This window comes from Sander vitreus, chromosome 3 (assembly GCF_031162955.1).
Source record: "Sander vitreus isolate 19-12246 chromosome 3, sanVit1, whole genome shotgun sequence".
In the NCBI taxonomy this organism is placed as follows: Eukaryota; Metazoa; Chordata; class Actinopteri; order Perciformes; family Percidae; genus Sander; species Sander vitreus.
Window position 1 is genome coordinate 20,243,157 of NC_135857.1, and position 27,694 is coordinate 20,270,850.

Genomic DNA, 27,694 nt, shown 5'->3' on the forward strand with positions numbered 1-27,694 from the left:
TCCCAACACTTCCTGGTGTTCAATAAGCTCATTATAGCAGGCCACAAATACAATGCCAGTATGTAATCTAAGCCAGTATTGCTTAGCAGTAAAATATCCTGCCAGGAAATAAAAAACTGAATCACTAAAGGTTGAAAACCTCAACTTTGCAACCTCTTTTTTTGATATATGGCTCAAGAGTGAGTCAGGTGACTGAAAACAACCCCCCTGAACAGTATACAGAAGGGCCCCTTGGCTTGTCTGGGTTAGACCTACACGGGTCTGGTGGTTCTGGGAATGATTTGTGTGTCCAGACATCATAAAGTCATAAAGATGGCCTAAGCACTCTGTTAGTGTTTCTACTGATAGGACACCTCATTAAGGCGTGTGGGACGGCCATGTGGCTGCTGCAGGCTGAGCCCATGCAGCAGTCTGGACAGGGGACATAAATCAGACAAATGAAACAGCCTGTAAAAACCAGACCTGAAACGGCCAGAAAAGAGGAAAAAAAAATCATATGCCTGAGAAAGTGGTGTTTTCACTTTCCGACGGACCGTTCTCACCCGCGGGGGAAGATTAAACAAATGAACGTCAATGCAACACGTTATAGACACACGTACGCATACACCCGCGTGCACGCACACACACACACACACACACACACACACACACACACACACACACACACACACACACACACACACACACACACACACACACACACACACACACACATATACATGTATGGAGTCTGACACTGGAAATAATGGCACAGAGAACCCAGGGGCAGAAATCATTGCTTTAAGAGCATATCATTTTTTATATTGCAATCAAAGACATGTTATGGAAAGACGTGTCAGAGTGTGCCCTTTCTCTCTGCCACATCTGTTTCAGATAGCCAACAACGGGCTTAACAGGCAGTAGTTTGGATAAGGCTGGAGCCACATACTAATCCCGATTAATCCGGTTTGGTCAGCCTGGGACAATCATTCTGAATTAGAGTTCCTTATACAAAGAGTCATACAAATATCTTAACTGTTTTAACGCCATGCTGCTGTCACATTTGTAGATATGGGAACCTACGTAACATTGAACTCGTAACAGTGATGTTGTCATGTTTATATGACAAGAGACATATCACAACTATAGTGAAATCAAATGCGCAGGACTGAGAAAGTGCTAAGCAGACAAATTAGGGCTGTTGTTGCCTATTTAATCAATCTAGGCTCAATAAAGGCATCTAAGGTAAACTTTAAACTAAATAAACAGAATAACAGTCAATAAGTAAACATGTATAGTTAGACTGGTGAGAATATGTGATTTAGTCCAAATAAGGTGTGTGCCATTTTATTATATTCCTTCTAAATGCCCCAGGTTGTCCCAGTTCGCGCTGAAGCCACAGTCAGAACCTACCTGTGGATGGAAGAGGAAGCCTGGAGCTGGCCGCATGTACTTGTCTTTCAGAGTCTCAAACGGGTCGCTCATTCTCCTCTTCTCAACCCTGCTAATAATAGATTTCTCTTAACGCATGTACAGCAGCAAATATTGGTACACTTACATTCAGTGTTACAAAAAAAATACAATTAGCAATTACATGACAGTAAATTACACCAGAGGAGTTCTGGCAGTATGAAAACTTCATCACACTCTTGCATAATACAATGTGTAAAAAATGTGCAGTTAAGTTTGTTGTTGTGTTTACACATGACGTAAAACTGCTGTAGTGACTTGAATTGTGGTTATGTAAGCTACTGGGAATAACAATACCTGTAGATGGGGTCCATGAAGAAAGGGGTGGGCCTGGCATGTTGTAAAGAGGAGTCAGCTTTTGGGATCTCCACCACTGCCTTCTCCTCCTCATACCCCAGGTTATTCTTTGTCTCCTCCTCTCTTGGATTGCCTCCACGGCCCCTAGTCCCCAGGCTCAGGTCTAGTGGCTGATCCTGACCAATGGAATGGGAGGCCCCTGGTTTGGAGGCGGCAAATGTGGCAGACTTCTCCTCCTTCTGCTTAGTAGTGAGGTCAAATGGTGACTCGGATGAAGATTTGCCCTGGGCCTTCTTGCAGTCATCTGCCTGAGACTGTGACTCGCCCTTCGGGCCTGGAGGTCTGAGGTTCCTGTCTGGAAAAGGGTAAACTGGAGGAGAGAAAGCTGGGAAGAAAGGCAGGGGGAACATGGAGGGGTAGGGCATGGATCCGACCTTCTTGTCCTGCAGGCCAGCCAGCCCTGTGGAGCCAAAGTACTTCTCAGCAATGGAGGCAATGGCCTTAATAGAGTCATTCACAGCCCCTGTAACGGCTGTGTGCTCGTCCAGCGAGGATGGCATGAGGGAAGGGCCTGGAAAGTCTTTAGCAGCACTGCTGCCTGTCAGGCTGGGGCTCTGGGGGCCTCCTTCACTGGCCTTCCTCTTGGGGCCTTTGCCATTTTCTCGAGTAGCCCCCCTCTCCCTCTCACTGTCCATGTCACTCTCCATCTCGGAGCCTGATGTGCTCTCCAGATCACTTCCACTGGGCGTGCTGACATCGTCCAGGTCACTGCTCTCGGACTGGTCACTCTGCTTGTTCCGCTGCTTTGTGGAGGACGAGGAGCTCTGGGTGTGGAGCTCGGAACATGGCATCTGGTTTCCAGGTGCACCACTGTCTTTACGGAGAGCCTTGAGGAGCTCTCGGGACTCCTGAAGTCCAGGGCTTGGAGGCAACAGTGGACTCTTACTCAGCTCTGCACCAGGCCCAGCAAGAGGTGCATGGGCTGGTTGTCTGACAGGAGAGGTGGCAGGAATGAGCGGTGGCCGGTGGTAGAGTCCAGAGGGGAAGAGGCCAGGGAAGCTGAAGGGAAATGCTGGAGCAGCAGGAAAGGTAAGCCCGCCGTGGTGGCGACTGGCCCCAAAGTAATCAGCCAGCCCAGCACCGGTGTGGCCCATCGCCAGAGCCGATTTGTCCAAGCCAGGGGCGCCAGGGAGTGGCATACCCTGGGCAAACAATCCCCCTGCTGTGAAATGGTTTTTCCCTTCACAGAAGCGACGGTGCTTGTTGAGGGATGATGTGGTGCTGAACATCTGCCCACAGTCCTTGCACTTGATCTGTGTGCGGCAGTCAGCGTGCATGCGTTTGTGGCGGCACAGGTTAGAGAACTGGGTGTAGGACTTGTGGCATACCTCACCTGCAGGGACACAGAGACAGACAGAACGTATCAGTACACACCGACCCCCGCGCGTGCGCATGCGCGCACACACACACACACACACACACACACACACACACACACACACACACACACACACACACACACACACACACACAGAAAATAAAATCACATGATATGACATCTCTAGTTAACAAGCTACAGGCTGGCTGAGGCAAAGGCAGAGGAAGTACAGTATGAATAATATGCTTGTGTTCCCATCAATACTCTGACAACAGTTTTCCAGCAAAATAAAGAGGAGAGGTGTGTCCAGATCCTGGTATTGTAAGGGAATCTGTTTGGTTGACGATGTGAGTCATTTGCTGCCACTCATCACCTGCACATCAAACTAAATTCCCAGGCATCCCCAGCCCCATTGTCCTCCCAGGGACGCTCCCATGGAGTCCATAAACAATCACACACAGACACACACACACACGGACATGCAGGCACATTCACAAAATATTCACATAACACAGACATACAGATACACACACATTCTTAGCCGCATGCAGTACAATGGCTCTATTTTAAGTTTGTGAAGGAAGCAGAGTTGAATGAATCCTATCCTGCAGTCCGGTTCCCAGGGACAGGTCTCACGTCCTCTACTGCCCCTCTTCCCCCTCCGGGCCTCTCTGTCACCCCCTCACCTTGTCCCCATTGCTGGGTCCCTGTCGTCCTGCGCTAAGTGACCTTCCCACAGTCAACCCCTGTTTGCCTGTCTGTCGCTCTGTATGACCCTGGATGACATACAGTGGCAACACCCGGTCCTGAGACAAAACTTCAATGTCTGACATTATCTATCACCATTATGATTCTGTCAACATTATCTACTACCAATGGATGATTAGTTCAAATTGACAATGTACTAGTAGCCAAGTACTTATTGTTTTCCCATGCTCTTTTCTCTTGCTATTCTAATAAAAGTCAAGAACGCAGTTTCTGAAAGGGGGGCTACGTTCTACTTTGTTGGCCCCCACCTAAACTAAAGGATATTTTGCAGATCAGATACGCTACAGATGATGTTTCAATAGAACTTTGATCATCCAACAATATCAGAAAGCTGTTAGAAACAGCTCTGGATGATTGATTTTGCTCACATTGTTATGAGATCTTCAAAACGAGGATAAGGAAGTAGTTAGGCCCACACTGTGATTACACATCTGCATACTTTGGATGCCTTCCAGCCACAAGGTGCACAAGAGGCAATTTAAGGAGATGGAGAGGAAGAGCGGGAAGAAGTATTGTGGAAAGATTTAAATAAACAGCCCAGAGGAACGCCAAATGGGAATGCTCGAGCCAAGAGTGAATGTAATCTTATGAAAAAAAAGTCTAATTTTAATGAATAGACCCAGAAAACTAACTTGAAATGAATTGTATTTGTGGCTTGGCTTGGCTTTGGCGGACACAATCAGGGTAGAAAGGTAGTTGAAAACATTTAGAAAACATCTGGGGGAAACAAAATGAAGAGTGCCTGATTCCTTTGATTTTGTCATTTCCTCTCTGTGAGCTGTGCATGTGTCTTGCAACACAGATGAAAAGATTAGGGAACTGAATCTGAATACTTTTCAACTGATTAAAAAGAATCAGTTTTATCTGAGGCTGTAGACATTCACAGTGAGGTAGGCAGTATGTCTACTTAAAAAAAACTTACAAACATTTTTTAAATAAAATAAAAGGTTGTATCATCCACAGAATCGATTAATTACTTCTAATAGTCAACAAGTATTTTTTAAATCTGTCTACTCAGTGTGTGTATATGGAGTAGCTGCTTCTATTGCTCTCTCTTTGTGTGTGTGTTTTACAAGTATAGCCATATGGCCTGCGCAAACTACAAGAAAAAAGCCCTGCACCATAAATCATGTAGTGACATTTACAGACTAACAACACACACACATGACACACTGAGTGTACCATCTGATTCACTACACGCGTGTATTCGTCAGCTCTTAATAAACTGAAATAATATATTATAAACACATTCCTGAGAAGAGGACAGTGGCAAAGTGGTGGCTAGCTCAGTGTCGAAATGAATAACCTGCAGGCCTGAGTGCTTCACTTTCATACAGTAGAGAAGCTCTGATACATACACATCCTTGACACATCGCGTGCGTTAACATACAAACAGAATCATGTGTGCATACAGTACAACACTGTCCAAAACACGTACATGACCTTCAACAGAACTCACACAAACAAACACTTCGGACACACACATGGTCTCTCCCAGGCAGAAGTCATGTTTGAAGCTGCTCTGTCTTTTTTACACAGCCATTAGTTGTTTTTAAACCTGCATATTTTCTGCTGATTACAGCAAATGGACTCCTATTCAGAGGGAGCACAGGGAAGAGGGCTGTACATGTGGTTGCTATTTGTGAGGAATGGTGCATGTGGCGGAGGAAGAGAGGAGAAGAGAGTGGAGTCAGAGGTCTTAAGTGGAGATGCAGTCACTCTGGCCTATGTATTGATGTGTGTGATTGTGTTAATGTGTGTTTGTTTGAGCAGGAGAAAGAGTGTGTATTTGGTGTGTGTACAGGTTCATGTGACCTTGTGTGTGTGTGTGTGTGTGTGTGTGTGTGTGTGTGTGTGTGTGTGTGTGTGTGTGTGTGTGTGTGTTTGTGTGTGTGTGTGTGTGTGTGTGTGTCGGTGTGAAGAATCAGGGAAAGAGAGACGGGGCAAAGGGTGAAGGTCATAATGCTTTAGGGGAAGGAGATCAGATCTGCGGTGGGAGGTGGTGGAAATGTGAAAGGTCACAATGTGTTTGGGTCTTGCAGGAGTTAGCATTTACTGAGGAGCGGGGGGAAAAGTGTGTGTGTGTGTGTGAGAGAGAAAGCAACGTTAGCTGTGGCGTCAACAGCAGGTGAGGCCGGGTCACTGTGAGAGGCAACAGTAAGGTTAGAGGCAAACTACATGCTAGTTTAAATGCTGCTATCATTATATCAGCACTGTGTGAGAGTGCTGATGCAGATAAAACTGCATCACTCTCGTCTTAAAAAAATTATCGTACTGCCACTCTAAACACAGCTACTATATAATCCCATGGGTGATACCTGTATAACATGTAACTGTACATGACTCTTGAGAAGAAGCTGAGGAAGAATAAAAATGTAGTTTTGCAATAACATCACAGTTGTTCTATCAAAGGCAAGTCACAAGCATATTGTAATTATTATTATAACGTACTGAGGAGACTTACATAGGTAGGGTCTTAGTGACTTACACATGAAGGGCTTGACACTGCTGTGGATGTGCTTATGCTGCTTGAGGCCTGAAGACGTTGCGAACGTCTTGCCGCAGTCAGAGCAGGCGTGGGCCCGCGCCCCAACATGCTGTGAGCGGATGTGCCTCTGCAGGTTACTGGGGTCTGTGAACACCTGCTGGGGGAAGGAACCATACAAACACACAGGGGAGTTACTATCGGCTTCTACGAACGAGAGAGTAATACAAATTTCCAACAAAGAAAAAGCAGACACTTGGACAAACTCTGCTCACTAATTCAAAATCCCCTCCAAGAGTCATCACTCTACCTTTGAGCAGTTTTCACATTCATAGTGCTTGCCACTGTCATGCGACATCTGATGTCGGATCAGGTTTGATTTCCAGTTGAAGGCCTTGGGACACTGGTCACACTTATATTCCCTATCCTCAGAGTGGGACAGAGTGTGGGCCTCCAGACTGCAGGAAACACAGAACATAAAACAACAATGATGATTTAGACATTTGTTTTGTGTCATATGGGTGTCTGACAATTCCAGCTCTACATCTGTATTGATCGAGATGAAAATTAGACAAAGCTCTCCATAATATACTATGTGTTCTGAGTGCCTCAACTATTCATTTACCTCTGGACATCGGGGAAGACCTGGTCACACTCCTTACACTCGTGTAGACCATGGGACATGCGGAGGGGTCGCATGTCTTGAGGTTCCTGGGCCTGCAGGTCACTGTCCCCTCCTAGATACAAAAGATAAAGTAAAGCAAGAAGGCAGTTTAAATTGATGAAAAAAAATAATCCAATGTTATGGTATGGGGTTTATCCACAATTTGTATATCAAAAACTTTTCAAAATTCAAACAGCCAAGGACTGCAGGTTAACTTAAAATGTAAACTTTGTGCAGTGTTGAGGTTTGTTTGCGTCTTTAAGAGCCACCTATTTCATTACCTGGATTGCCTGGATGTCTCCAATGTTTAGAATATTGATCATCAAATTTTAGGTTTCCTGAAAATAGTTAACCATTAAATGTTTGGCACAATGGGAAAAGGAGAGTAAAAGTAATTTCGTATTTTATCTGCTTTTATATGTTTAACTGTTTTTAACTGCTCTTTAATGTTTAATTTCTTATACTGCAGTGTAACTTTTATTCTCGTATTTTATCTTTTTTTTTTAATCGTTTTTAGCTGCCTTGCCTTGCCTTGCCTTGCTTTACATAGATCATATGGGGAAAATATTATGATTTGCATTGCCGCAGGCCCTGGTCAATTACTGAGTCTGTGATCCAGTCTCGTACAATTTACACTGAATCGCTTGTTACTAATCTGAAGTCTTGGACGAATAATGTGGGATATTCTTTACTGCATTAACTGTTGTCATTTAGCTCAGCAATGTTCTAAATAAAACACAACTGATGCCAGTTTGTAGACTCTTCTTTCCTCAGTGTCATTGTTGTATGATCTCATTTTCAGTGGCTCTGGTGGGAAACAGAGCCCTTATATCATTTATGTCATATTCTCCCCATTCGGCTACACATCCTTCTTGTCACTCTTCAGTACCGACTGTTTACAATGGCATGGAAATAGCCCACCTATTTAAAAACAAAAGTCAAACCTGGGTTAAGGAAGGAGGAGGGGGGCATCCCACATGGCTGCTTCTGGTGGTCCAGCAGCTGGTTGCGGGACTCAAAGTGCTGGTCACAGTCCTCACAGCGGTACTGCCTCTCCTCTGCATTATGAGAGAGAGAAACATTAGCATATCATGCATTTAAGTGAGGTGTATGTGTTGTTCAGCTCTTTGCAATGTACAGAAATGTGTGTGTGTGTGTGTGTGTGTGTGTGTGTGTGTGTGTGTGTGTGTGTGTGTGCTGTGCATACCATGAATATCAGGAGCCATGGTGTCACATGAATACTCCTCAGCCTTCATGAAAAGTAGCAGCTCTTCACCCGGGAAAATCTCACTGGTGACTTTGTAGAAGATCTGCAACACACACAAGGGGATTATGATTTAAATTGTGTGTCTTTTATATCACAGCTTAATTACAAAGGTCAAACAAAACTGTATGGATCAACATAGTTTGCTGTGCTCAATTTGCCTTTTTTGGTGTCCTGTAAAGACGTTGCAGCTGTTTTTGTTTTGTTTTTCATTTCTTCATTTTTTCATTGCCCATAACGGCATCGCAATGTAGGCGAAGCTACCAAATGAAAGCAGCAGAGGTCACTTGGAGTTGCTCTTGGTACTCTATATGCATACACACACACATGCAAATTTGCTACACAATGCTTGTCATAGTTGTACCACCACACACTTGGAGGAGACATATGCATGAAAATACACACACTCATTAGCTTGTAATTTACCATCATGTAAGACATCCATCTTCATGAAAACAATATGAAAGCACAAATCATACTGTAGAATAAATATACTGTCTCAAGATGTATACACACACAAAACTGGATTCTCTAGTAATACTTGTAGTAGGCAATACGCGCAAAATACATGTGTGGAGAGCAAGCTTAGAAATGTATAGTGATAAACTGTAAAAACAAGCAAGCTGTTAAAAAAAAGCATTCTACTAATTGAATATTGTAGTGATTGATGAAACTTCCATACAGTGAGATCAATTAAGAACTAACACCACACAATTCCACCTTAATCCGCTTCAGCATTTCTAATAGTCATGGTGCTGATTTAACTGCATTCATTGCAGCTACATTACAGATTGATTGTGAAACAGTGTGTATTCGGAGGTGGTCAGTCATTTTAAAGAATCAGCTGAGAGACCCTGGGACTTTGGTGCTTCCCATGGACACACAATAGCCTTTCCCTGTAAAACAATCAGGCATGGCGTTATTTTTGGCATGCTTTGGAGGTTCAACATATTAGCTTCCTCTGCCGCGTCGACGTGACAATGATGATAGGGGGATTTATTAGAAATGCATTAGGGAGGGAGGGGGGCTTCTGGGAAGGCACGGGTCACAGGTACAGCGCTTATGGACAGAATTCCTGGCGAGCACTACTAGGAGACTAGAGCCACATTGGCTCCGCAGGGAGTTATAATTATCTTGGTCACAATAAAGATCACGATGAATTCCGTCGACTATGCTATAATTGTTTGTGTCATTGTTCGAATCTTCTGTCAAATGATATAATGCTAAATATGACGGTACCTTTTTTTTTTTAATTGTGGGCTCCACTGTGACTCACTGAAGCACAGGAAGTTCCTAGACTGAGAGTCACTGAAGTAAAGGGTCTGACAAAGGCAGACCACTTGCATGTCAATAACTGAAGAGTGATTGGTGCACAGTAACCGATGCAGCTTTGTGGGAACATGAAAGTATGATTTAAATTCAGGCATTAAAACAAAATCTAAGCAGCCAAGAAAGTCAGTGGGAGGGTGGCAGGCACTACATGTCTGACTCCCATTACAGGACTAAATCAGAGTCATTACAGTTATCCAGACCAGGAGAGACACATTACATATCAACCACCAAATATAACCCAGAAAATATTCTTGTTTTCATGAATTTAACTGCTCCATAGAGAACACGTTTGCCAACTTTTCTTTGCAGTTTTGGTGTCTGGTGCTGCACCCTCATTGTTTCTGAGAAAGAATAAAGGGAAATGAACGGTGAGAGTCATGACAGGAGCTTTAATCCTTGACATACCCTACTCCAACCTCTGACTACACCATAAACACACACATGTTTGAACATGGATGGAACTTCATACATGCATGCATACACAAACAGACACACTGACGGACACTTCCGGTGTCCGTCACCTCTGTAAGGCCATGCAAATATTGTGATTTAGAAACAATCAAGCAGCAGTTCAAACAGACATGTGAGTCTGCAGGGATTACACTCTGAGAGACCGATACCGAGACCAAGGAGGGAAACTCTTTGGAAAGCTACCAGGGTGCGGACCGAGGCCTCGGAACATAAAAAATAATGGACACTGCCAAAACTACTTTGTCCATAAATACAAGAGTACAAGTTCATGGTAAAGTGCAACTAGAAGTTTATAATTTTAGTACGTTTTACAAATAAGAGGAGATAATTAAGTAACATATAGTGAGGAAGACAAAAGAGCCAGGTGAGTCTTTCAAGCCAGAAGCAAACATCCACTTTGCTGAAGTGTCAGTGACCTCGGACCTCCCTCTTTTAGGGATCAATAAATGTTTTTGTTGCTCTGTTTCTCTGTGCTCGTTGCACAAGATGATGCGTTTTGGGGTAGCGTACAGTAAGTGCACACACAAGCAGGCACAGGAGGGCGATTACGAGTATGAGGGGAATTCCCCCAACAGCTCCACCTCTTCCCCGAGGGACGCCACAGATAAACAGTGAAAACACACACACACACACACACACACACACACACACACACACACACACACACACACACACACACACACACACACACACACACACACACACACACACACACACACACACACACACACACACACACACACACACACACACACACACACACAAAGGGAGGGACTCACTCCAAAACAGAGGACGCAGTGTTTGAATTCTAGGGGGAGGTCATCCTTAACATGTCATGGACACACTAAAAAAAACACACACTGACTACCAGCAGTATGACAGTGGCTTAAAATACCACATCATTCTGTAGATAAGATACCCAGGGGGTCTGAGTTCACACTGAGAAAGCAATCAGCCTCAGCATCAACGCCATAGCTTACTTGTACTGAAAACAAAAACAACACAACTATTTCTTCATTGGTAATACACATCTGTACATTTTCACATTAATGCAATGGTTTTCTTCTGCTCTGCACAGGCTGCAGTAGTAGCCATAGAAACTAGACCTTTATTGTCTAAAATATGTATTATTTTATATATATATATATATATATATATATATATATATATATATATATATATATATATATATATATATATATATATATATATATATGTATTATGTATGTATTATTTCTCCCTATGTACGTTCATTTATTCAACTCACTACTTATCTTACTCTTTCTTTCTCTCTCACTCTCTCCGTCAACAGTTACAACCACGAGAGGATCAAAGGCCATAATGGGACTACTTGGTTACTTTGACACCATTAGTCATTAGCAGAGTAAACACCGTCACATTTTCCCCGGTCACACCCTGTTGGCCGACTCCTCGCTCACACAGAGCTCAATCGACAGGTATGCCATTCACTGACGCTGCTGTCCTGCCACAATGAACTCTCAGTCTGGGTGCTGCTCTTAGTGCGAACAATTTAAATCTCAAGCCACTTTAACATCTAAAAGCTATGGAAAAAAGGTTATACCTGCGGTTGTCAGGGTCATGCAATGTACAGTACTTTTGGCAGTCACCCTTACTTGGCTTCTACACAAAACCATTTGGCGACATAGATAGCAATAAAGAGTACAAGCACACAATGTGCAGCTGGTTCCAGCAAATTGGATGAACATAAGGAAGCCAACATGCCTGTATTCATGTTAGATCGAGTCAGCTGTGGGAAAGTGACCTTATGAGGAAGCAGCAACTTTCTGGTATCTAATGAAAGACATATCATCAATGTCAGGTGGAAATTCTACATCTCCAACATGACTTTTGGGGCGTTTTAGTCCTGTAACATCACAATAAGTAGCATCTTGTGTAAATGGTCAGTCATACTTTTTTTTTTTTTACAAGTGTGATCTATTTTTACAATACAATCTTGTACGTTTTTCATGACTGAATAAGTTCCAAGCTGTAATCTCAGTGAGTTACAATCACTTCATGATTTTACAGCCAGTGTATTTACATTGTGAATGACTGTCAGTGTTTTGCTAATATGCCCCTCAGCCACTTCATCCCACTCAATACTGAGTGAGAATCAATAGAGTGAATGAGATTAATGCTCATGTCCCTCTGCACTGTCTTATGAAAGGCTCTTCAGGGCCTCGTTGGATGATGTTAATTACACTTTTAATCCATTTTCCTTTCAATTGAATCAGTAGAGTGAGGAGCGCAGTGGAGGGGTTTTCAACACTAATTGCCCTAATTATCTTAACGACAATACATGCTGATCGTGGAAGGATCTATGCAAGTAGTGCTCAGTCGTTCAGTTCAGTGCATCAGCAAACAAATGAGGATATCAGGGGAGCTTGGGCAGGTTGCAGGCCAAAGTTAAAAGACTTATATACTTTCAAAGAATTTTGTAAAATTCTTCTCACTTCATATCATTTTCAGATCTCCTCAGAGAGCCGTTTTTATTAGTAAAGGACTGAATTCAAACCTACGCACGCTGAATTAATTACAGATTTCATTGTGACTCTCAAACTGCGACACCTGCCATCTCCTTCCTGTCCGTTATTTCCTGTTGCTTTCAACTCTGCAGTGTCAAACAGAGCAATAAAACAGAAAGGTCATACAAATAAAGGCTGTCCTTGTTCAATTTAGTTAAAATACTGAATGTGCAGTAAATTCTAGTATTAAAGAAAAACTAAAATATATAATCTGTAACTTTAATCCCATTAAATTCAAAATGCCAGACATCTACAGTGACGCAATGTTTTAGAGCCATTAAAGTCACTCTCCAAATATCAGTTTATACCAGTTTTTAAATTTAAATTTTTGTTCCTTTGGAACGAGGGAATCTTTGTCGTTCAGATATGTGAGAAATTAAAACTATAGAGAAGATTACAAGACTGCATATCAGTTTCAGTTGGAATGACTGTAGAGAATTGATTCCATATACTAATAAGGATTGACATTCCTTTTGCTAATTCTTGCAGCAGTTTATGCCATTGTAGTAGAGCTAACTGGATAGAAATGAATTGCGAGAGAGAAAGAGAGAGGAAAAGGAGAAGAGGGATACCAAACAGTTCCTCCAGTAAGACAAAACAGGCTTTTTCCCCTCTCACTCTCTCTCTCTCCCCACTCATTCATTCCTCTCTCACTCCTTCACCCTCCTGAGATTGGTCATAAAGTTTTATGATAAACAGAACTGGGTTAGAAATAAGAGGACGACGGAGGCCCGTTTTACTCTCACGCTGGCAGGGCTAAATTGGTGCTTGAAAAGAACCAGGACCAAATAACGACCACCACACCTGGAAATTGCTGTCGTTGTGTGACATTTTCTTAAAATAAATCATGCAACAAGTCATCTCTGCTGATGGCATGTAGTGAGAAGAGTTGTTTAAATTTAGTTTTGATGGGATGATTTAACAGAACAAGTAATATGTAAGCCCTGGGTAGCTTGGTTTGTGGAAATCTGGTGATGGTACACGTTGTGCGGCGGGTATGTAATATGTGGTTTCAGGCTGGGTTTAGACTCAGCACTTCACTGTGGCAGTAAAACCTGTTGGAATCAGGTACTGTGTGTTTTTAACATTTCCAGCTCCGAATGAGGAGCTTGGGGAGTCATCTGAACCGCAGTGAACAATTCCTAGTCCTGCAGAGCGTGCGCACGCACACACACACATGCACACACACACACACACACACACACACACACACACACACACACACACACGCACGCAGGCACGCACGCACACACACACAATCTAAAAACTGACAGCGACTATACAAGACCACCCCCTTTCATTCTATGCATTTTAACCATACAGACAGGCATTGTGAGACGCTACAGTGTGTTTTCAAAAACACCAATGTTGGCCGGAAGGCTTAAAGACGGCACATTGTGCTGTGTTGTGACAGTGTGTAATAGTTAACAATCGCCTCATCATAGCCATGTCCGTGACCTGTCGGAGCCTTACACAGCCACCCGAGCAGAACCACAGTGTTGACAGCGAGTCACACCTCGCGGAGAGGGCAACTCAGGAAAGCTCTCTCTGCTTGTTTGTTTCTCTGTCTCTTTTTTAAAAGAGAGTAAGTAAGTACTTATGAAAAGCTTCTCTTCTTCTTCTTTTCCCCTTTTCCTATTCTGTTCATTAAAAGAGGATCCGCTCTCTCAACCTCTTCCTTCTTTACTAAGAGCGAATGAAGGGTAACTAAGACAGACATGTGGAAGAAGAACAGGACATTTGTTCCTGAGAAGAGTTTTTATCTGTATAAAAATGTTCTTACAGTTTACATAGCTACTATTGTATTTGGATTGACTTAATTAATACTCTACTGTCATGTACTTTTGACTGAAAATTCAACAGGTGACACTCAACAAGTAACCTAGGTGGACCACCAGTGAGATGTGATGACAAGCATGCAGGCTAGATTATGTTTTTTATTCGGGTCAAGCTTTGGTATGCTCTATACACATGTCAAATGAAGTTTAGCCTCTTGTCTTCCTGCCTTGCTGTGTGTTTCTGTGTAGAAGAGGTGTCTGGCCATGGCATGACTGAGATGAACAGGCCCCCATGTGTGCAGCACGCACCTCTCTGCACAGTCAGGTGAGCAGCAAAAGGACTGCGACATTCCTGGCATATCTAAGAGTTTATATCACAAGCGTGACTGGGAAGTGTGTGGAACTATCATCTCGGCGGGCAGCCTCTGATCCTGCCCTGTGGTCCTCGCACGGCAGAAGCCAGAGCACAATTACAGAAAGAAAACACACACAGATAGCGAGGAGTCTCTGCAGTGCAGCGTGAGGGGAGAGCTGTGTGTGTGTGTGTGTGTGTGTGTGTGTGTGTGTGTGTGTGTGTGCACGTGTGTGTGTGTGTGTGTGAGAACTGAAGGCAGGGTGGGCCAGCTGCTCATGGGACTATCTGACTTGGATCACAATAACACCTTTTAACACAACAGCACGCAGACAGGTCAACCATCGGAAAATAAAGGAAAGCCTTCTGGCATTGGAGCTATGTTAAAGAAAAAAAGCAGTTTCAAAGATCTGAATGATTCTTAGTTGCACTTGATTCATCCAGCCAGACAGCAAGATTCAGGCACATCACCATGTGGGAGTTCGAAACCAAGTCATCCACATGTTTTCTCTCTCTCTCTCTCTCTCTCTCTCTCTCTCTCTCTCTCTCTCTCTCTCTCTCTCTCTCTCTCTCTCTCTCTCTCTCTTTCTCTTCTCGCTTCCTCTTCTTCAGATCATATTCATCTTGTATTGGTTGATGTTGTTCAGCCAGGCAGGCTGCGAGTGTCTCAACGTACCTGATCATCTATCTGGCACGCTGTCAAGTTATGCTGCTTGGCCGCAGGGGCAAACTGGATGTGCTTCAGCCAGCTCCCGATATCTGGCTTGCTGGCATCCACGCAGAATTTTACATGGCCTGACCCGTCCAAGATCTGCAGAGAGAGAGAGAGAGAGAGAGAGAGAGAGAGAGAGAGAGAGAGAGATCAGACTTTGATCAGTATCAGCCCAGGTTACTGTGTCCAAACACTGACTAACCACATACCTCCCACAGAGAAATAAGACTCAAATGTTAGGAGCTGCTCTGTCGTGCAACACACACACACACACACACACACACACACACACACACACACACACACACACACACACACACACACACACACACACACACACACACGCAGGCACACACACAATTTGGGTAGAGTACAAGCAAAATCTATGTTAATCTAAAAATTCCTTTGTAATATAAAAATGCTTGTGTGCATGTATTTTATGAGGAAATCCATGTAACTTTGGTTATTACCACAAAATAATAACAAAAAATGTAATAAAAAAAAAAAAATATATATATATATATCTGTGGCATTTCTTTTTTTTTGTTCACCCTTGAGAAAGTTTTCAAGGAATTATGTAATTTCCATTGCAGTAATAAAAAAATGTCGATTATATTAATGTGTTTTTTTAGCAACAATAAATCAGTACCAATACAAGACTGTAGAGCCCCCGACATTTATAAATCAATTAATGAATAAGATTAGAAAAACAAGACTGCAAAGAAATATGTAATGCAACGAATTCTGACTGATCAGTCTGGTAATATTTTGTTCATAAAAACGAATTTTAAAATATTCTGCTAAATTATTCTGGATTTAAATTGACTTCAGCTGACGTTTGAATTCGTTTCTGACAATGTAGTTTCATCGAATAAATTTGCAAACCATATTGATTATAACTTGTTTTTATAAGTAGGAATTTAAAAAATATATATTAGCTTAATTGCACGATATAATAATAATCATGATAACAAATAGAATACTCATAATAATAAACGAATACAGCCATTGTATTAGTCTGCCACACAACATCAACACTACACACATCTAAAGAACAATAAATACAATGATGTGAATTATTATGCAAATCATAAGATCACTGCACTTACATCGTTAACAAAACATTTATACAGCATTTCTCTTAACGAATTGTAAACTGGATAACGCTGTTTTAATGTGTTAATATGTATTACGCAGCAGCTGCAAATAAATAAATTGCAGGAAACCGCGACTGATAAGAATTATGAAGACGCAGCCGATCGTTGGGATGCAAAACGGAATCTCCATCACACATCTGTCTTTCTGCCTTTGTATAACCTGCCACTGAATAAATATTTAGCTTGCATAAAGCCCTTTGTCTGTACTAACACTGGATCTAGCCATGCATCATGCAAAAACACGCTCCAGTATTTCGCTAAGTTAACCGCCAAACTAAGTTTACAGCAAAATGAACAATGAACAACTTTTTTTTGTTGCTATCAATGCAAGTAAGTCACTTAAAATGTTTTCTTTTTATCCATAAAGTCTGTTTTCTCTTACCGTTGAAACTCGTTTGCTCCGGCGTGCGACAGTTAAAACCTCTTGGGAGAATAACTGCGCTGCTAACTAAAGAGAAAAGTGATGAAAACTAAAAAAAAAAAAAAAAACTAAAAAAGACTGTGAACGATCAAAAACTCGACAGTCAAATTAACAATAAAACTACAAATTGTCTTTGCTAAGGCGCGTTCTCCAGAGTTGTGGCATTGTAAAAACAAAGCGCCAGTGTTCTGTGGATCTTTCAGTATAGCTGCCGGTGTCTCTTCAGGTCTCCGAGCCGCAGGACGAGTCGACTCCTCTCCGGTGCGACTGTCCCCCAGACACCGCGCGCTGGCTAGTAAAGTAAAGAAATCCTCTCTCACTAAATTGTCTCACAGACACCGCTGACTCGGGACGATCTCCTCTCACTTGTCCTACAGACACCGCGGCTCGGAACTAAATCACCTCCGGTATAGGCTACATCAACTTGTTACCAACTTTTCACTGTGTGCGCTTCGCTTTGGCTCGTCCGCTCCTCTCTTGTCACCCCTCCTGTCTTGACGCACCCAGGTGTCCTCTAGGAGCCATTCAACTTTTCATTTTTCTCTTCCTCAACCCCCTCCTCAGCCAGTCGGGATGTGTCGTCTATGATAGCAGAAAGATTCAAGGGGGGTGGGGGGGGGGGGGTGTCAAGCATCGCCCCCTACTTTGCGCGTCCCGGACAGTTTGTGTGATGTTTCTCTTGCACGCATTGTCTCAAAAAGAAGGATCCAGCGCGTCCATCTCTACGGCCCAGAGAGAGGCGACTCAAAACGAGACTGTCTTCGCCTCTGTCCCCCGGTCGGAAGCGACTCCTCTCCGCAGTAAATTTTAAAGTGACAGGGGCCCGGGGTTGGAGAGGGTGAGCGGGGTCAGGGAGAGGTCGGGATGAACTACACACACACACACACACAGGCAGCACACTTTAATCAACCAACATAGGCATCACAACGCCTATTATTATACACGTGTTCCCAAACTTTTTCACAACACGCCGCGCCAGTTCATGGACCATTTTATGACAGTATTAACCTGAACGCAGTTTTTATTTCTATCATTTTTCTTTTCTTTCTGTTACCTCCAGATTATGCTTTAGTTTTGATTCGCAGTTATGTTAGAGTAACAACAATAAGAAAAGTGAGAACTATAATAAAAAACAGTGCCCTTATTCTCTAATTGTGCTCGCCTCAGACTTAAATGTTCCTCTTGGGGACCTTCAGGAAACTCCATAAGGACCATTGGAAGTCCCTGTGCCACAATTTGCGAAACACTGACCTAATCAGCTGCTTTTCTCTAACGTGAACAAAAAAAAATGGTAGGTAGGTATAGGTATAGCCATACCTGCTCACAAAATCTGCCCCTTCACCAATACGCGCCAATACACACAAGCAACGTATTAATGTTTTTAAATGATCATAAAACGAGTTTTTGATAAAAGAAAAAAAAAGATGATTAGAGAGAGCAAGAACTCAGTTTGGTAGTTTTTGAATCAATCTTGAAATTAGGCTAAACATAAATATTTGTATTCTTGACTTTAACTGCTCTGGCCTCTCTGCACCTGCTTTACAACAGGCTCGAAAGCAGGCAGACAGACAATGTTGTATTTCTTTAGTGTCTATTCCAGATGTACACGGTTAAAGCTGGAACCGATACTGTGAATAAACGGACAAGGGTATAGAATAATAAAGAAACGTCCTCGTTGAGTTTATTAGGCAGCTCATAAAGCCGGAGAGACAGGGCTTTGGCTGATGAGAGCAGATGATGATGGATAACGCCTCACACTGTGACATTGACCTTCCATCCCAGATAATGCCTATTGTTTTAGCGAAATCGTGGAGCAAATGTGCAGGAAGGACAGGAAAAATCATGTGTAAATAAGGCAGGACCCCACCACCGATTCCCATCGTCTCGCGCTCCTTGAGAACCGAGGAGAGACCCCGGTCCGCCCGGTCATTGATTTCCTGCCTCTCCTCGACTTGTCCATTGTTGGAACCCTTTTTAATTTAGCCATAAATTGGGAAAGCTCAAGTCGAATGAGCTGTTCTATTTTCTTCCTGTCAGGATGAGGGATTTGTTTTATGATGCATTGTGTATTAAATACAAGTAATCTGGGAAAGTGATTGCTTCACGGCCTCTCCGGGTCTGATCGAGGATCCTGATAGAGAGAGGAGTCTGAGTTCGTTTCTGAAAAGGAGGAAATGTCTGAAAAAGGAGGATAAACACGCGGGGTTTGTTTGTGGTATCACCGGGGGTAAATTGGGGTAACAGTGGCAGGACCCCATAAGCCTGGCAACATGAAGAAAGGTTGTACTTCTCCCCCCTGTCAGGAGATGGCGTGCTCAACTGAACTGAACTTTTTAAACATTTCTGAATGGACAACATTTCAGAGGACAATATGAGAGTTAAACACAGTTATGGCTTGGCATTTCTCGTCGAGTTTTTCTAACTTCTTCAATCATCTTTTTTATTCTTTCCATCAAATACTGAAGAAAATAATCACCATCAGAACAAAACTGTGAGATATAACAATGTGACTTAAATGTCTGTTTATGACACTGGTCAGACATCAGTTGGATGGAAGTTTTAGGGTTCTAATTTTTTGGACTGAGTAAATTGACTCCCACAGCAAAAGAAAAAGAAAAGAAAAGAAAAATCAATCCAGCTTTCCTTTGTTAATCACGTGATCACGTGTTGCCCTTTCTTTCTGAGCCGTGAATTCCACTTGAGGTTGAAAGCACCGCAGCTTATATCTCAGTTTGTAACAGTCTGCTCTATCAGTCAGCTTTTTGACTTGTTATACGATGGGGGTCATTTCTCTCTCGTCCGTGTGAATTGCAGCACAGAACATCTACATTAAGGCGTCAAACTGCTAGATGGGACATGAAAGATTCAGCTGTATGAGCTTGAATATATAATCACCTGAACGAGCGGCTATAAAGCTCTGGAATCTACACTGAAAAGACCGATGGGGGTGAATTTAAAACGCTTGTTCATTTGTTAATAAAGCACGAGAATGATTTGCAAGGCGTACAGCTCGAATTTATATTTATTTCACCAATCCGCCATAAGCACTGTTCTAATGTGCTGATATGAAATAGATGTTTTATCTGAATTATGCCATGCCTTTGTCATAATGGTTTTGACATAGCTACTAAATAGCGATGTGGAAAAGCTGTTTATCAACAAATTACAAACCAAACACATGCAGGCTTCAGGGTATGTTAGTTCCGACTATATCATGCCACACAGCATTTCATACTTATTTAACAGACTCTTAAAACATACAGCATCCACGTAATGTTTAGTGCTGAGGCTTTAAAGTGCTGTGAAATTCTTGAAAGGAGGTTAAATTGCTTAAATGGGCCCATGCTTATTTAGCTTGAGGCTTTCTTGTTTGTTTTAGGAGTTCAGTCACGCAAAAACCAATTCAATTTATACATGAATGTGGAGATTTTTTTTAATGATCAAATAGCTTCATATTTTACTTGATCTGAGCTAACGTTGGCCTGTTATCCTTTGAATAACTTTGCAGCAATACATTTTTTTTCTTCTTCTGGAATAGAAAAAGTGACTTTGGATTTTGCTGCTCCATCTAAAACCATGTGAAGTCAGATGGGACAGGCTGGAGAAGAGGGGGGATTCCCGTGTGGGTTGCAAACTGACTCCAACCAGAGCTGCAGAGCCTACCGCTGCAGCCGAGGGGCCACATGGAAACACTGTGTAGGACTGTGTGGTGCATTCCAGCACATCCTCCAGGAGAGAGGGAAGAAGAAAAAAAAAAGAAAGAGAGAGAGGAGAGACAGAAAATATTGCAGCCAAATCCACATGAAATAGTTCTACCATTCACGGTGAGACCTCCTATTGACACTGGCGAAAAGCTGCATTAAGCTTCCATCAAGACTCTGTATACACACGGCCCCCTGTGCATTTTATTTTGCTTAAATGTGGGGCGATTCAATCAAGTGGTAAAAACTCATTTAAAGCTCAAACAATCGGTTAGCCTACAGTTTGCACACCACTCTGCAGCTTTTTCTTTAATTAACACATCCATCTGTAAAGATTAGTGCACAATATATTAACTGTGTAGCTTTAAGTCCCTATATTAAAGGATAGACGTGGTGTCCATATAGCCCAATTACCATTAAAACAGAACAGAGGAAATGAAAGGGGAAAATGTAAATACAAAAATTTCCTTGGGTCTGGAAGTAGGCCCATTGTGAGCGGCGTGTTAATCTCCACCTCAGTAATTTGGTTCTGCGGGAGAAGACAGAAGCCCTGCTGCTGTGCCCTGCACTTCATAAATCACTGCTTTATGTGGACAAGGTCAGCGCACCCCCCCCCCCCCCCCACACACACACACACACACTCCACCACCCCCCACCTTCACCTCCCCCTTCCACTGGCCCCTCCGCCATGTTTACCCGGCCGCCCGGGGGCTCTCAGGACCAGACCAGCTCAATTCTAATTACTTTAGATTATTTTCATTTGCCGGGGGATAGTCAGGCATTCCGAGAGAGAGAGAGAGAGAGAGAGAGGGATGATTTCTTGTCAAATTCTGTGGCCTGTGAGGAACAGGCCCTGCGTGTTTGATGAATTAGCACCCGGTCATTTTGTTTAGGCACTGTCTGTTCCTGTCTCTGACAGCTCCTTGCAGTCACAGGTCAGCCCGAGCACTGCATGTCTAACACATAATTTATTTAATTTGTAACCGAAAAATAACAGTTTTCTTTAAGAATAGGGGGTTCTTCCCGTGTGGTGAAATAATTCCATTTGTATCCATGAGGGCAGATGTATTTGTTTCACCAGTTTTATAGCTACAAGTGTCAATATTGGAACAAGGTAAGGCATGCTGCTTGATTGAGAGGATTTATGAGGAGACATAAATGATCTCATCGTATTTAACAGTTTAGAAAAGACCTGTGAGAGAGGCTTCTTGCAAAGTGATATTGTGCTTTTTCATCATTTAACCTATTTGTTAACCTAAGCTGCAGACCAATAAAGAAAAAGAGAAACACACTTAAATGATGAAACATTAAAATAACAGAATCCCCACAAAATGCTCCCCAGAATCTGGGCTGCAGAAGAGCTGGATTAAAAGGACCAAAGCTGCGCCAACAAATACACCAATACCGCCACCATGGATATTTAATTAGAATAAATGTGATATTTAATGGTTCCTCAGTGTGAATGAGATATATTGTTTCTTGTGCTAAAATCAACACTGATAGAAATGGCACAACAACAACAACCATGTTCACTGGATCGTAAGGGGTAGTGCAGGCTACTGTCAACAATTATCTGAGCATCCGGAGGAGGGGGTAAATATAAAACCAGATATTATGCAACATTCAAAAGTTAATGTAAAGATAATTGGTTTTGGGCAACCTGGAATGTGGCCTTAGCAAGGGAGTCTTTGAGAGGGGAGGCTGGGGGGGGGGGGGGGTAGTGATGTACAGAAAGTAGTACAGGCAGTGGTAATCACAGACACTTCCTCCGCAGAGCCTCAGCATACAGGGCCACACTGTATGTGGGCTTCGGGGTGCGATAAAGCTGCACAAGAGTCAAAGGTCACGTTTTTCAAGCATAAATTCAGCGGGCACACGGCTCCTATACGCATGGGACAGACTGGCTGGCCTGGAGTGGGTTGTTTAAGTTTCCAGAGGAAGGGGGGAGGTAATTAGAGCATGTTGCCACAGGGTGAACAAATCGGCTCTAAAACGCTCATAGATATCATCTTTAAAAGAGCTTTTTTATGCACAAGAGGTAAAGCGGTATGGAACTGAACACGGCACTTTAGATGTTCAAGTGTCACACATTCATTACATTTATTGAGGTCTCTTCTCACGTTTAAAGCCAGGGCTCTGCTGCAACATAAGGACAATCTACTTTTCATATACCGTGTCCAATTGGAAGGCTAATATTTTAATGCTGGCGGATAACAGACAGACGTGACACTTGTTCAGTGTGACAGGAGAAAATGCTGCCATGACAGTTAAATAAAAAAGAAAATGGAATCTTATAGAGCAGGCTAATATAGTAATGAAGGATGAACACATATCAGAGTTGTATAGAAGCTGATTGGAGGTAAATAATATAAAGTTATAACTCTCAATAATAGTGTTATATTTACAATTAGCCTAAGCTTGAACAAGACACAACATAAAACCATTTAATATTTCCTAGACAGAGCAATAACTTTAGTGAAAAAGACCATTTACCCGATGGCGAGGCAGGTGGGGGAAACAGACACCCAACACTTTATGGCTCACAGACACACATACCCTTTTGTGTTTACTTTTATTGAGTGTTTCATTTTTTTTGCAAAGCAAAGAAAAAGGCTCATATTGTTGTACTGAGGAGAAAAACATTGAGAAACATGACAAGTGGGACTAATGGGTATTTCTTATCCAAAATTTACAAGTGGGCAAAAATGCAATGTGAGATAGTGAGAATATACTTGAGTAAGTGCAAAGCATAAGCACATTGTGAAAGTGTGTTCAGCATGTCTGTCATGCACACACACAGAAACCCCGACCCCACACACACACACACACACACACACACACACACACACACACACACACACACACACACACACACACACACACACACACACACAAATTTGTTACCCTGCGCGGGTCAGCTCAGTGTATGTGGGCATGATTAAAGTCAGAATTAACTCAGAAAACAACAAATCAGTAGCAACAACCCTAAAATGAAGGAAAGCTGAGCAGCTTACACATAACACAAGGATACGGAGTGGCTCCCATTAAAGGCTTCACTGGCTTTCAGTAGCATCAAAGAGGCCCCTGAGTTAGGCTGGGATTATATTTAACCCGGGAGCTTGTTGCACTGCTGAGTACAGGGCACATGCTGATGCTGCTGCCAGTACATCATGCTTCTGCCATTTAGACCAACGCTCTCATTAAAATGTGGCTTGGGCACTATTTCCTACAGGAAAACACACATGGAGTAATGCACGGACACACACAAAAACACAAACAGTCAACAACAAAACATGAACATGACACATTACCATGGTGACTCTGATGAATTCATGATCATATTGTATGATCTGGTATTTGTTTAACTATACTCTATAGAAGTGGTGTAATATTTTAAATTCTTAACAATATTTATCCTTCTATAATTCCTCATACGTTAGCAGTTATGCATGCTAGAGCTAGGGGATACACAACATTTACAATTTTAAGGATATTTTCCAATATTGATATATACTGAATCACAATATGGCACAAACACTTATGTTCACAGCAATGAACCGTGTTCTGCAGTTAAGCAATACAAGAGACCAAAATCCTCATATGTGAAAAACTAGAACTTTGTTAGCTATTCTCAGCTTTTAATAAGAACTCCCACATAATAATGAATCTGACTAACAGAAATTTCAAGATGATTTCATCACATGATTCTGATGAAAGTCGCTGATGAAAACATTGGTGCATATACTGTAGCCTTGTAAAAACAAGAACAGATGCAAGCACCCCAACACAAGTTCTCCATGTGTCTGTATATCCTGAGATAATGCAATCTCACTTGGCACATTTCAGTAGTCAGGCTTGATATGAACCATCAGATATGTGCGTCAATACTCCCAAGGTTTATTCAATTCCAAACCAATCATTCTGGTGTCATACACTTTTGGGTTAATATTCTAACTGTGAGGCCCAGGGCTGGCTGAAGATAAATCAGCTTTTATGATGGGTTGTTATGGTTTTTACGGCACTGGGGTTGTGAGGGACTGATTTGGGGATCAATCACCTGCAGGTGTCTGCTTGGGGCTGGGGTGCTGTGAGGATCGATTGAGGATCTAGAGCTGCGGTGATGGAATAGAGGTGTGTGTGTGTGTGTGTTTGTGTGTGTTGAGATTGGGTGCAGTTGTAGAAGTGTGTATGAGTTTGTGAGGGCAAGAAAGAGAGAGACAAAGTGATGAAGGTGTGTGTGTGTGTGTGTGTGTGTGTGTGTGTGTGTGTGTGTGAGTGCTTCAGAGACAGAGAGGAGATATAGTTGGGGCTGCAGCAGTGATGAAGGGCCGCTGGACTATGACCAGACCATCTTGGCTCTTATCGGAGTCTCCCCCTCCTCCTTCTCCCTCTCTCTCAATCCACTTCTTTATCTAGATGGCACTTTGGAAAATCTCATTGTCACACAACATTTAACAAAGACAAAAGTCTCAGGCAGGCAGCTGGATATGACTGGCCTGACAGAGCACGGAGCTGGTTTGCCGAGTATCCCTCACACATCCTCCCTCACTCACGTCTTGCGTGTTTTCCACTGGGAGAGGCCAGCAATGTGGGTGCAGAATGCTGCCAAGACACACAAACAAGTGTGTGCATCTATGCGCACGGATGGCACGAGTGCATATCAACACGCAGACACATTACTCGCACTGAAGTTTGTCAGTTTCTTTCTCTTTCTCTCCCCTCCATGAATACGGTATTTATACCCATTCAACATCTCCCCTAACCATCAGATGGCTGCTTCCTCCATGCTGTCAGCGGAGCTCCACTGAAACAAAAGAGACGGAGAGCGAGGCCTCTAGTTTCTGAATCAGAGGAAGTTGGTGCTGATTACGCTGCCCCTGAAGAAGCATTCCGATCCTGTTAACCCGCACACTGGCTGCCAACTGCAAACCATGCAGCAAAGCACTGGGAGAGTAAACCTCACACAGCCCCACCCTGAGTGCCCTCTCCCTGCCCAGGACAAGTATCTGCGCTCTCTTCCTTTCCTCTACTTGGTCTTGTCTCCTCTTTCCTCTCTCTTCTTTATTTATCCCCTTTGTTCTTCGCTCCTGCTGCGTTAGCTTCTTCCCTCCTAGATCCTCTATTTACCTTCTTCCTCCCGTTTCTTCTTATCTCTCATCCACCTTCTGTTTCGTTTTTGTTCCATCTTGAGCCTATCCCCTCCTCTCCTCTCCTCTCCTTTCCTCTCCTCTCCTCTCCTCTCCTCCATCATCCCCTCTGCACAGAGACACGACAGCAGGCTCTTGTTTGAGGAGAGAGCATTCCACCTTCTTCACACCCTTACCTCTCTATCCCTGATGAATGCCTTCACTCCACTTGTTTATAAGATAGAGGGGGTTATTCATAATCAAGCCTAAGAGAGTATGTACACACTGTGGACATCCTGATAGAAAGCAACGTATTAAATTTCTGTTTGTTTGACAGGAACGCTGTCTCTCTCCTTCTTCCTGACGGGAAGACCCCCATCCATCCAAGCAGGGGGCACGACCCTAGCAGCACTCCCCTCTCTTTCTCTCTCTCAAGTGCTAACACATATTAAGTAAATGAAGAGTCTCTTCAGGCCGGCAAGAGACAAATGAGCTTCTTAAACATCGGAGGAGTGGCGGTTTGATCTGGTGTCGGCGGGTGTTTACGACGTAACTGCGGCAGAGTTGTGTTTGTGATGTTACCCATCTAAGTGTGTTTATACTGTAGTGGAGAAGACCCCAGTCTCTTTGCCAGGTGCTGAAGCTCTACGTCTTCTGTTTGAGAAGGAGAGTATGGGTATGGCTTTGGAGTGCATGTGTGTGCGTCCATTCCCTGCAAGCCTGTGTGTATGTGTGTGTGGCAGTGCTTCTAGGCCAAATGCTGGCCAAGCAGGCAGACAGAGTGTGTCCACATTGAACCAGAAACAGGTTATAGTGTCTGCTCCAATTCTCCTCCAAGCTTTTCCTCCTGTCTTTCTGTTTCATTCTCTCTTTCTGTCTATCTCTCAGTGATTATTGTCATTCTGGCTGCAGAAAAAAAAACACTACTAGTGGGAAGTGTAAAAAAGAGGGGGAAGGAGGGAAAGCATGACTGAGCGACAGTGCTGGTGGTGGTGGGGGGGCTATAAGGCCCCCAGGGTGGGTATAGGGTTTTGGTGAGGGCTCGGGGGTTGGTGTTGAGGTGTGCTCGCCGAGAGGGCCCTGGTGTAATCTCAGTGCTGAATAGACGGAGCTCTTAATAGAATCCCGTCGTCCGGCTGCCACCGAGAGAAACAAGAGCTGTAATGGATGGGCTCAGCTCTGGCTCCCACTTTCCCCCCGTGACCCCTGCGTTGGTCAGAAGTAAGAGCTAAAGAAGCATTGTAGCCTCGGGCCTGATTGAATGGGGAGGGAGGGAGGTGGCGGTGGTGGCTGTGGCAGTGGGACGGGGACAGGGGTGGGTGGGGGTGGGCGGAGTAGGCAGCCGCACTGATAGACCAATTTCCCACTACTGCGAGCAGCAGGGCTTGATTGATGAGGGCTGGTGCTGGTGAGAGGAGGCCCATCACATGCGATCACATAAATACTTATTCAGCTCGAATTGGGCCTGACAAGCCTTACGACAGCTTTGTGCTGTCACAGATATCATTGGAAGGAAAACGCTCCATTAATCATGCGTAATTAACTTTTCCAAACGGAGGTTCTGCTTGGAACCGGTACTAACCCACTCAGTACCCAGATAAAAAAATCCTGCATCTTAACTGGGATTGGGGAGGGCCTTATTAAAAGCTTGAGCCAGTTTCCCTTGAGCCGCTCCGTTTGTACAGGAAACGGCTTCATTAGTATCGGTTTAGGGCTCTAATGGGCTCAATACAAAGCCTCCTCTCTCTATCCCAGCCATGTTCAGTAGCCTTACAGTGCAATATCCTGTGAGC

General features: G+C 43.3%; 1 protein-coding gene across 13 annotated transcripts in view; it reads right to left on the reverse strand.

Annotated features, from left to right (window-relative positions):
• Positions 1–27,694, reverse strand: part of mecom (MDS1 and EVI1 complex locus) — a 132,491-nt gene that overhangs the window by 12,107 nt on the left and 92,690 nt on the right. For 2 of the 13 annotated variants that reach the window (XM_078246467.1, XM_078246463.1), the window contains exons 3-10: positions 15,461–15,595; positions 8,249–8,351; positions 7,986–8,099; positions 7,003–7,114; positions 6,688–6,835; positions 6,381–6,534; positions 1,747–3,139; positions 1,393–1,480 (exon numbers count right to left, since the gene is read on the reverse strand). In XM_078246467.1, the coding sequence (XP_078102593.1) occupies positions 1,393–1,480; positions 1,747–3,139; positions 6,381–6,534; positions 6,688–6,835; positions 7,003–7,114; positions 7,986–8,099; positions 8,249–8,351; positions 15,461–15,595 (2,247 nt within the window). Of the gene's footprint in view, positions 1–1,392; positions 1,484–1,746; positions 3,140–6,356; positions 6,538–6,687; positions 6,836–7,002; positions 7,115–7,985; positions 8,100–8,248; positions 8,352–15,460; positions 15,596–17,035; positions 17,910–27,694 lie in introns of those variants that run through there. The other 11 variants (XM_078246466.1, XM_078246459.1, XM_078246464.1 and 8 more) reach the window with 7 other exon arrangements.